This window comes from Anas platyrhynchos, chromosome 16 (assembly GCF_047663525.1).
Source record: "Anas platyrhynchos isolate ZD024472 breed Pekin duck chromosome 16, IASCAAS_PekinDuck_T2T, whole genome shotgun sequence".
In the NCBI taxonomy this organism is placed as follows: domain Eukaryota; kingdom Metazoa; phylum Chordata; class Aves; order Anseriformes; family Anatidae; genus Anas; species Anas platyrhynchos.
The window spans coordinates 8,661,036-8,673,083 of record NC_092602.1 but is presented as its reverse complement, the minus strand read 5'-3'; the positions used below and the strand labels follow the sequence as shown (position 1 = coordinate 8,673,083).

At 36.1% G+C, this 12,048-nt stretch overlaps 1 protein-coding gene across 5 annotated transcripts in view; it reads right to left on the bottom strand.

Annotated features, from left to right (window-relative positions):
* Nucleotides 1-12,048, bottom strand: part of SPECC1L (sperm antigen with calponin homology and coiled-coil domains 1 like) — a 69,994-nt gene that overhangs the window by 30,158 nt on the left and 27,788 nt on the right. For all 5 annotated transcript variants that reach the window (XM_027470071.3, XM_005023558.6, XM_013103420.5 and 2 more), the window contains 5 exons: nt 10,391-10,464; nt 9,712-9,887; nt 7,766-7,929; nt 5,989-6,080; nt 650-740 (listed from right to left, as the gene is read on the bottom strand). In XM_027470071.3, the coding sequence (XP_027325872.1) occupies nt 650-740; nt 5,989-6,080; nt 7,766-7,929; nt 9,712-9,887; nt 10,391-10,464 (597 nt within the window). The remainder of the gene's footprint in view (nt 1-649; nt 741-5,988; nt 6,081-7,765; nt 7,930-9,711; nt 9,888-10,390; nt 10,465-12,048) is intronic.

The window sequence follows — 12,048 nt, the reverse complement described above, 5'->3', positions numbered from 1 at the left end:
ATCTTAAGAAACATCTACAAAAAAAAAAAAACTAAAACAGGCATAAATCAGAGAGCTACACCCAACATATGATAGCCATTCACTCTCACAGGAAGAGCACATTGTGAACATTTTGAGAGACAAAACAAAGTTCACACAACAGGGAAATATTGGAAAACAGATAAATCAACAATCAATTCCATTCCATTTTTCACCTGGCTCCTGAAGATTCAATACTTAATAAGTTTATATTTTGTTATTCACGTGCAATACAATTACAGTTATCCTCCCGGTTTAAGTTTGAAACACACACACAAACCACAAGACATAATGTAGCCCCAGAGGTGTGCATTTTTTAAATCTGGAAAGCAGTAGCATGATATATCCCTAAGATCTTGATTTTGCAAGTGATCTCAGTTTATATACACACATTAAAGCAGATTAATGCCCATTTACTAGGATATAATTGTGTTTTTGTTGAAAACTCAAAAAAGCATCTTTTTGATATGTCACCATGTGTGATGAAAAAAGTAATAAAAACACTTACTTTGCATTTAGAAGTCAAAATATTTTGCTTAAAAAGCATCTAATACGATAATGATCTGGATATGACATACAACAGAAAAAATACTAGCATTGCTGAAAAGTTTAAATGAACTTGAATAAATACCTTGCACAGGGATTTCAGCGTAGCTCGGTCTTTTGTCTGTCAGTGTAGCAAGGGGCTTTGAAGTGGAGATCGGTCCACTTATGGAATGTCTCTGAAACAGAAAAATCCTTGTGTCAAACAATTTGCTACATATAAACCAAGCAGAACAAAACAAATCTCTACAAAATACAATTTCTAAATATCTTTTCCATACAGGAAAAAAAATAAAATATCATTTTTCATTTGTCCACACCATCGCTAGAAATTCATTCAATTTTTTTCACGACATGGTTCACCCTGGGGACTGTTTAATGAAGGCTTTCCCTCTCATTCTGAATGAGAAGTATCATTCCCCTCAGCTTTATCTATTGCTAGGAAAGCTGCAAAAGTCATCATGTTAACACTGTCTTTTCAAATTTTACTTAAAATGTTTAGCAATTCATAGCTTCTGGCAGCTTGAAGTGCAAGTGTATGATCACAGATGCATCTTGCACATAATTTAATAACCACTGGATAACACTGAAAATAGCGTTTTTCCATCACACAAACAAAAAGCCACACAAATAAAAACTGCACAATTCAATAATTACCCCTACACTTCCTGAAACTTATATCCAAGTGCTGAAGACTTAAGACTGTCAACAGATGTTTTTTGTGCTTTTTGGTTTTGCTTTCTTTTGAAAAAATAATGATTTCAAAGAGCCTACCGCAAGTTACATTACATCCTTATTCATCCTTTTACATTAGATTCCTATATTTAATCATAATAAGTCCAGTAATGTGTTTATCCTGAAAACTTTCAGCTCTCCATCTGGCCCAAGATTAGATGAGAAGGTTAAATGAGCCTTATCTTCATAAAATAACAAAGCTCAGATGTTTCTCATGCCAAATCATGTAGGCAAGACAGACATATCCAAAACTGTGATAAACAGAAATTCGCACTATATACTTTGCCGCATCCTGTAGCACAGGCAAGATTACAGGACTACTTATTTGTCATTTTGGGCCAAACTAGGATTACGCTTTTGTGCTAGTAATCAAATGGAGAAAACACCTATCACCATCTAAGAACCAACTACAAAACACAGTGTGAAGAATTTTATCGCTTTATGTATCAAAATCCTGAGGTATTCTACAGATTATTCCCTTAAACGTGTAAATAAAAGTGACAGTAACCATGAGCCTTGCACAGTGCTCCCCACAACAGCTTCCCATAAGGGTTGCTATTCCAAAGTTTCATTACCTTTATATTTCATTTCACCCTCTTAGGATTTTTATTCATTTTTATTAAAGAAGGATTATATCAAAATGAGAGTCTTTGTTTCCAATAGATAAGTAAATGAAACATATACAGTAATCAATGAGGTTAAAAGAAAAAAAAACTTGTTATTTCGGCTGGCTCTGGGATTACTGTTACAAAGGCAGAGCAGTATAGAGCCTCTGCCAGGAAAGGAAGGTACACAGAGCAGGCACACTGCTGGATCACCGTATATCTTTATCACTTTCTCAGCTTCCGGGTATCACTTAAAAACAAACATCCTTTACGGATATCGTCAGAAAACGACTGTGGTACTCAACTGATAACTTGCTATGTATCAGTATTGTCTCCTTGTTATAACACAAGCTGTTTGTTTTTCTGCTTTTTGCTCCTGTTGACACTGCAGTCTGGGCTTAACTTCGTTGTTACTAGTTCCTTATTAAATATCTTACTGTTACAGCTACCAATAATAATGTAGTGACTCAGGAAATTAGAGAAAAATGATCCAACCAGTTCACATATCAAGTTCCACTTGGCGGTATCTTTACAGTAGTAGTGCGCAAGTGTCTCTTGGACAGTAATTTTTCCTGAAACATTTTACAAGTGTTAAGGATATTTCTGCTTGAGTGACCTGCCGAAATTGCAGATTTACCATTCATTTCATTTACAAAACACATCTGATGTGTAATGAAGCAAGTATGGATGCTACCAGTCTCTTGATATATAGCTTTTTTCCTTCAACTAGAAATACACTCGAACTTGTTCAGTTGCTAAACACCATTTGTCCCTTACACCAGTGTCCAGATTCCTCAACACTACATAAAAGAGGATCAAAAGTTTAAAGGAATCATATGCTTTTGAGGCTACTCATGGAAATTACCAATGGGAAAGAAATTACTAATGATGCTTTGCCATCTGTGTTCCCATTCATCCTACACTGAGGCCTAGGCAAAAGGAATGTTAGAACCTTTAAGGAGTACTTTAGACGGGATGCAATAAAGAAAATTGTTTGGAGTTAAATTAAATGATTTTACGTTGTAGTCTCTGTATAATGTAATTACAATTAAAGACGTTAAGATTATCAACAGTTATTTTCCCACAGCCATTCTTAGCTCCGGCTAGCTAGCTATTAGTCATTAGATTTTTCCTTTTCCTTTTTTAAGATGAGTAACAGCCCCAGAAGAGAAATGGGGACACAGGTCAGAAAAAAAGAGAAGAACAAACATCTGACACTTTAACTATGACAGGATGGATTAATCCCTTTAACTCCAAATATTTTACTTCTGACTCTTAATTGTTGCATCTGCTGTTGGCTATTGAAAGAAACATGACCTTCAACCACTATCCAGATACCTATTCCTGACGGGTACTTTGCACCTCACTGTGTACTTACCTACTTCAGTAAGATATTTATGCCAATGTACCTACACGTGGCAATTTCAAAACAAACACAGCTCTCTGCATATTATGTAGTTACAATGTGGAAGTCTGACTGAATTGCTTGGAGCCTGAATGTTTGTATGCTCAAAGCAAAGCTGGACATTCGCTGATGAGCAGGGAATCCAGAACCATGTCTGGTTCCAAGAATCTTCCAACTACAAAACTGAAAAAAAGTACTCAGCAAAGTTGGCAGTTACACCTCCTTGTCCTTACACTCCTTTCTAGGCATCTGCTTTGATGCCTTTTTGCATCTCCGCTCTTAGCAGACTACCAGACACAAACTTTCTCGCTAAGCATTTGGACAAACTCTGAAGGGTTATTTTATATTCTGAAAAGCAATCTCCTTATACAACGTTTCCCAACTGTTTTGCAATATTGCTAAGCTATGGTAAATAACCACTATGCTCCACTATGGGTTTGGACATAAAGCCAGAAAGGGGTTTTGCCTATTTTCAGTTGCAAAAATATATTTAAGAACATCTCCCCTTATCCATGCACGCATTACTGTGAAGATGAATAAATCAAGCAAAACCTCTGTAGATTGAGGAAATTCATGTCACAGTCCAATACAAAAATGAAATGATACATGTTATTCAGAGACCACATATCAATGCAGCTGTGCTTGGAGAATCTTTTTGACAGCTAATCAGTCTTATCGTGATATCAAAACGAACTGAGTTTCTCAGTAGGTGCCCACTTCATATTTCCTGTGTGACTGCATTGAAAAGCACCTGAGATTAACGATAATAAGCATGGCAACACTCATACCAAGATCATCTCTTCCACCTTTACTCAAGATCTTAAACCACAGATGTGTTCCGTAAGATGAGAGAGCCTCTACATCAACTCATATTGTAACTACTTATAAAAATACTACTTTTCAATTACAAGAGAGAAAAAAAGTAAAAAATAGTATAGAAGACAACAGTAGAAAACAAAGTAGTAATATGAAAATGAAGCAAAGGAGAAGATGAAAATTGTTTTTGAAACTGAACCCCGTTCTCTCTTTATCAGAAAACATTCTTTAAATGAAGTTTATGTAACAGAGATCATAAATCCCAGTTGCTTTCAGCATAATTATAAAAAGTCTTCCAAGAAAACCACCTATTATCAAAGAAGACAATAGAAGCTATTTTCATTTACATGCCTTCCCCTTTGTCTTTCAGTCAATGCTTGCCACTAATGAGTGTCCAGCTATTAATGACTTGGTTCTATACCAGAATTCAAGATTCAAGTAATTTTGGCAAACAGTACAACAAAACAAGATCAGTGCTTCTGATCAAGTTTACAGTATTTTAAGACATCATTTTAATTCATGGTTAATTTTCAGTTAAATAAAATTAAATAAGCCTTGGGCTTGGTCAAGAAGCCCTTTGTCTGCCAAAGCAGAAGTACTGCCAAAGTCCAGCCTTTTAGAACATGACATTAAGCGTACTTCTTCCTACAAAAGCACAGAAATAAACAGAAATATATAGACAGATCAACAGAAACAAAGCATGACAGAGAATGTCACATTTAAATAATTTAGAAAATTGTTGTCAGGAGTTACTGAACTGCAGAAAATAGCAGAAGCTCTCAAAAAGTCATTTCAGCATTATCATGAAGGCAAGGGGAGAATTACTGACGTTAAAGGAGTACAACTTTTTTTTTTTTTTTTTTTTTTTTGAGAATCTGGTCCCATCTTTGTCCTTAAGCTTGTTTGCTTTTGCTGAAATCTCTCTTCATGCAGCTAGTGAGATCATAAAAACAGCAACGATCTATAAAGCTGAGCACTACTGATGATGCAATCTTAAGTGTACCTAGACTCCTGTAGCAGATGAATAAATGGACAAAGCTTCAAAGGGGACAGCACAAAATACACAGTACAATCAGCATCTGGACAAAACTCTCAGTCTGCACAAAATTAACAAAGATAATCAATTTACAATGATTTCATTCTTCTCTGGTCAGGTCTGATATCAAAAGCCCATGCAACATGGGATACATTTATACTGATGACTGCTGACAGATTCTGCACAGATCTGAGACCATTGCCTGAAGGGGATTACTGCTGTTTCCATTCCAGGCACAGGACTAACAACTGACAAACAGCAAGTCTAAACCTAAGGAATGTAGATAAAGTTTTCCTCACAGCCTTCTCAGTACTGCAGGAATAGCAAGGGTTGAGAATATTTAACAAGAATTCCCAAATTATGCCAAATCTTGTATTTACAATATGGTTCTCCGTGAAGGACTCCAAAGGAACTAATGTAGTAGATGTGTGTTTTGTAATTTTTCCTTCAGTTGCAGTGCTTAAACCGATGTTATACAAACAGGACATGTAACAAAACATACCTAGGTTATAATAACCTCTAACAAGAAAATAAGAGTTTAAGGAGATATTTCTATGTGGACCCTAGGTGCAGTGATCAGGAAGGAATAGACATCGTCTCTATCTGCATCAAAACCAGGGAGCTTTTACGTTTCTAATACAGCTGTTTAAGTGTCATTTTCTCTAAGGTTTCCTTGGAGAGGCACCCTTTTGTTAGACTGAACATTTTAGTAGCTACTTACTTGAAGAAGCATTTTATCATCATGTCCCCACAAAGCCAAACAATAGTAGTGGCTGTAGTTTCACATGCTCTTCTTCACAAATGATTAAACGCAGACATAGAACACCTACCTGCATAGGGGAGACAGCAGCAGCTGGGGGCGTTTTCATGGGACTTGGACTCAGGGGAGTCCGAGGAATTGCGGCAGCAGCAGGGCTTGGAACTAGCAGACACACAGAAAGGAAACCGTTGTGAGCATTGCACCACATTGCAATGAACAAGGAGACTTGCTGCATATAGCAAACACTCTCCTTACATTTTACATTACTGGTTTTACCAGATCATATGTTTTAAAATTTCAATTAGTAACTGCCTGCAAAATCATTCAGAAGTTTGCCTACACGTTCAATCCTCTGTAATTACATTTATTTTCTGTCTTGAATATATTATCCATGCTAAAAACATTTAAGTTTACTGCAGGGTGGACACGGCTAAGGTGCAGGATACTATTACCCTGGCAGATGTAAATGATAGCGTTGCTAGTTCTCTGATCTCCAGATAGTTAAAGAGATGGTAGCAGGCTCCTGGGACAGTAAGACAGGAAAGATATCCACCATCACCTGCTTCTCCTTTCTCATTTTCAATCCAATGCCATCACTACTACATAGTCCATAGCTAATATAGACCTACTGTTATGTAAGAGTATCCAAATTTTGAATTAAACAAATACTATGATTAGAAAAGTATGAAAACAGATTAACACTGAGCTGGCTGAGATGGTCATCTGATTCCTCAACAGCATGATTAAGTATGAATGCTGAAGACAACAGATACCAGCCTAAAATAAAAGGTGAAAAAGAAGGCAGAGGGAATTTACTGTTTTACCAAACTCCGGTAAGATAGAACCTTATTCCAAAACAGACTGGAAAACCTTCTAAGTTAACTCTAGGAAAATCAAAAACTCAATACCTATGAAATAAGAAAATATGCAAGGAAATAGAACCATTTACAGAATCACCAAATAATACAGAGATACTTCTATAGCATACTACATTTTCAGGCTTTAAGTGTGTAAAAATCAATTTGCCACGCACAATACAGGTACTGTAAATCTCTCTGATAATATAGTCTACTTCCAGCAAGGTCTTTTTACTTCAGAAGCTCACAGCAACATTATCATAAGTGAAATTCAAGGCCAAAAGACTTGGTGAAGAAAATGTTTTAATCCATACAACATCTCACATGCAATCAAACCTAAAACCTGTTTCCCATTTCAGAAGAATTACTTGGTTTTCTTATTCTACTCATCTATAGAGAAGGACAATAGTATCTTTTTTTTCACCATCAGAAAATTACAGTGAATTCCACTGTCTCAACAGTGAGATCCCTTTCATTTCAGAAATTATTCCCCCTATCTTCTAATAGTGATGTTGGTTGGACCTTATTTTTAACTTTCATTAGCACTTTGTCTATGCAAACGTAAGTTATTAAAAGAAATAAACTTGGCTCTAGCCATTCCATTGCTTTTAGAATGCTTACTTTGGCACACTATGTATACAACTTAATAGGAAGGTTGCAGTCAGCTGTGATTCCAGCTACAATTATGTACTGCATGTTTATGTATTTCTAATATATGGGAGCACAATCAAAGCATCTAGCATGTGAAACACTGGCACTGCAGCAGAGAAGAAAAAACAGAAAACAAAGAAGGATGCTTGCCCTTAACCACAGTGAACAAGCTGTTGTGCAATCAAGTTTAGGTTGATTTGTTTCAGCCATCACTTATAAATCATGATGGTATAATAAAACAACTTACCTTTGAATTGGCTAAGCCATTAGAAATGCCCAAGTCAAAATACCCAAAAAACATAACGTAGTACAGACACTACATTGGTTGAAAATAATTACCTTGGGAGGCACTGTCGAATGACTTGATGAGTGTTTTTACAGTAGGAGTTGGCTCTGAGGAGGTGGATGATCTGCGACTCAGGCCCATTCCCTGTCTCAGAGCTGCCAAATCTCTCTCTACGGCATTCATGTAATTGTATACTCGGCCACGTTCCTCTTCCTGCCTGAAATCAATATGCAGCCTGTTTAAGGCATTTAAAAACATCTTAACATGCAAAGTGTTACAAAATCAACACAAATCTGAAGTCAAATTAAAATCTATGGTCAAAAAAATCAGTCATTAACCTAGTTTTCTTTCCACTGTAATTGAGGAATAGATGATCACCCTAAATTACAAATGTAAGAGTTCTTACTATTTGTCAGCCAGACAGCTTAAGCACCAGGCAAAAAAATCTATCAAATTAATACTCTATTTAAGGCTAAATTTCTGTTCCTCTCTCAAATACATACATATAGATGCATACAAGGAAAAACTGAGGTTTAAAAATTTTACCACATGAAAATAATCAGCTCAGAGGGGAGATATTTTTTTTTCCTACCTGCACAAAGAGAAAACAATTTAAATAAAGAGTAAGGAGATGAGAATAATAATATATTTCTAGCATTAATGTCAAGGCAGCATCCAAATCTGTTTTGAAGCAAAAACTTATTTTAGAATTTTAGAACAGAATACTTATCATGGTTATGGTATTCATTGTCACTCCCAAGACAAAAAATAGGTTTGAAGCAACCTATTTTCTATAGCCTGAACTAATTAAACATTGTCTAATTTTTGCTTCAGATGCTGTAATATACTTTCTCACCATCTTCCCTCCAATACAGTAATTATATCATTTTCCATTCCTATTTCAATTGCCTCCTTGTTCTTTGCCTACAGTGAGTCAAACGTCAAATGCTGTGTGTATGTAGACAAATAAGGAATATACTGACTAGAGTCAGCAAGCCTTCAGAAGTGCAACTGTAACCTTAAAGGTTCATTTTCGAGGAGTAATTGAATAATTACAGTTCTTGCCAAAATGTCTTAATGTTCACCCTTTTCACTTTCGTGATCCTACTTCAGATAAGAAGGCTTACAACCACCACTCATCCATTCAGATAATTTTCCACTTTCAGTGTAACCAGTTTGCTCTCCCTATCCCTATCATGTTTTTCCCACACTTTTCTCCTAGCCTACATAGGAAGTAGGATTGGAGGTAAGTATAATGTATCCTATAAATAGCTCAAACAAAAAAACACATACACATTGCAAACATCATTATTGTACTTGTAAGCTATTCAATCTTTAGAGACAATGAAGTCAGGATTAAAATGGTGCTGCCCAAGATGTTGCTATTCTGTGGAGTTACTGACGACTAACACTCCTGAAAGACATAGGATTCAGTTTTTAACTAATTGTATGACCTAATTCAAGCATCATAATTTGAAATGTTTTATTTTAAAAGTTAATTTTTATACGAAACACCTCTAATTATTTCCAGAAACAATTACCAGTGGAAAGAAAACAGTACAAGAAGCATGCAGAGGAAGGTTTCTTCTCAGGTAAAGCTACAGTCGCATTTTCAATCACACCAAAAGCCCTGGCTACTAAAGGGAAGTATTAATGATGGTACAGAAAAGCTAACTCTGCTTGTTTTTCATGCTGAATAAAATTAAATCAAGTCTAAATGTTACAGGGAAAAATTCTCCATCACAACCTGATTTTACAAAAGTGCCAAACTAAGTATTCTTAAATAAATAGTATACAAAATAAAGAAACAAATACTTTTCTTCTAAGCTTACTTATTTTGACTCCCTGAAAGCCTGCATAAGGCAGCCTGTTGAAATACACATCTTTACAGTGACAGAATTTACAAACGTCCAGAGCCTCAGTAACAGTTAAGATACTGGATTTCCAAAACTGTAACGCCCCTACAAAACAGACAATATCCCTGTTGTTTTGTGCATACTTGCGTGACTTTATTTCCTCCAGCTCTTTAGTGAGCTTCTCATTTTTTTCCTGAGCTTCATGTAATCGACGCTTTAGGTCCCCTATCTCTTCCTGGGCCTCAGACTTGATATCATTTGCTATAACCACTGCAGTCTGTAGATCGGCTTGGAACTGACGCCATTCCGCAGACTCCTCCTAGAAGTAAATCAAACTTTACATTGAAAGCTGCAGCAAGAATTGTGAAGTTGAAGTTATCCATATTACTCATATTTTCCCTCTGCTGTTACTGGAAACAACTTAGAGGTCTGATAAAGGCACTCGTCTCTGGCATTATGCATAACATAACTTAAAACTTTCATTGATCAAGTTTTGCTGGAAACAATTTCAAAAGGTCATTAATTTCTTTTCTAGAAAACAGAGATAATGTTCCTTTGTCTTCTCATGCATAGTTTAATGCATATTTGTTTTCTTCACTACAAACATTTTCTCCCAATCCCGATACCGTATTTCTAAGACAAAATTTTTCAGAATTAGTCTTTAGTCTCTGTAGGTTAGTAAATATATTCCCCTATGATGCCTTTCTCCTCAGAAGTAATTGTATGGTATTACATCCAGCCATACCACTTTTTCACAATTTCACATGCAGGTCTTACAACATTCCAATTTTTTACTTATTGAGTTTTTAGGTATTAACCTACCCGGAGTCTCCTGTGAAGATTCTTTATCTCTCTTTCCATATCATGCTTTTGGTCCTGAAGTTTTTTAACGGTATCTGAAAAGAAAGTACAATTCCATGTAAGATCTTATCTAGGGATCTATTTACTTAAGAAATAGTAACTGAAACAATCTGTAATTTAAAAAAAAAAAAACAAAACTTACAGAATACTTTTTTTTTTTTTTTTAACCAGAGCCATCTGGAGAAAAAATATGATCAGAATCAATTTGACAGAAGTCATCAGTAAGTACATACTGCTCTATGACTGGTAGGGGAACAGCATAAACCACATCGGTTTTTATACAAATCCCAGTCTCTTCACTACATGTCACAACATTAAAATGACAAAACAATAACAAACAGCAAACAAAACCAGTACATACAAGGTAGGTAGGTTAACATGGAAGGATCCTAAAACTATGGATATCTAGAGGCTTTTCCTCTTCAGCCACAAGCTGCAGATACATTAAGCCTTTTGATTCACAATTTACTCCTCTGCCACAAAGCAGCTGACATAACACCCACTGCTATGCCTTCAACGGGGATAAAATCCTTACATTCCTGTCTGTCAAGCTATTATATGAAGTTGAAACAAGCTATATTTACAGCAAAGGGACAAACAATCAATGAGATCATGTTATGAAAGAGATGGGCCCTTAAATTTGTCAGCAGTGATACAGAAGCGAATGCAGCTTGATCTGCACCAACCCCTAATGCAGTGTCTGACAGACTGGCAACTGCAATTATTATTCATTTGTTACTAGAGTCAATACAAAAGGACAGTGTGATTGATTACTCCATTCTTATAGCTAAGCAACTGATGAAGAAGAACACAGCATAAATTTCTAATTAGCATGTCACTTCACTGATCCTTGGATTCTAAGGCATTTCATTTCCATAGCATCGTTCAATTATTTTCAAAAAGTGAAAACAATGGACCAACTGATTAACTGGGGGTTTCAGTTCAGGTTTGAGATCTGCTTAGAACAAATGTTTTCACTGTGTATTAGCAATGATCTTTTCACAGAAAGATTGAAGCATGCCCAATGCATACAGACCAATTGACACAGGTTGGGTGTGTGTCTGATTTTCCAAGATGAACCACTTTCCAGTATTTGTACTTGGCTCTCAGGCCTCAGGAAAAGCACCGAATCCAGGGTTTATTCAAAGTCACTGTTCTGCCAACACCCATCAATACCAATATCTTCCCAAGTAAGCCATAACTTCAGTACTCCTTGTCTTCTGTCAAAGAGCTTTTCCTAACAGTAAAGATGAAGCTGCTGCAGACTAACAGGAAGACAGTAAGCATTTCCAATTGTTCAAATCAAATGCAACAAACTGATTTATGCTGATGTGTACAATCAAGAACCTCAACAAGGTTCATAAGAACATTTTAACTTTCCAGTGATGGAATTCCTTCTGGTTTCTTCATTAGAAGAACTAATTGAACTTTGCCTCAATGGTCCCAACTTCAGAGGCTTTAAACACCACAGCTGATTTCTTTACAAGAATGATACAGAGCTCAGCTGGCCTGATAACACGATAACATCTCAGGCTTGCAAAAGCTGAAACACTAAAATTAGACATATATCTTTACATATCTCCCTCTCACAAGGCTGCCCATTTTAAGACGCATCCAAC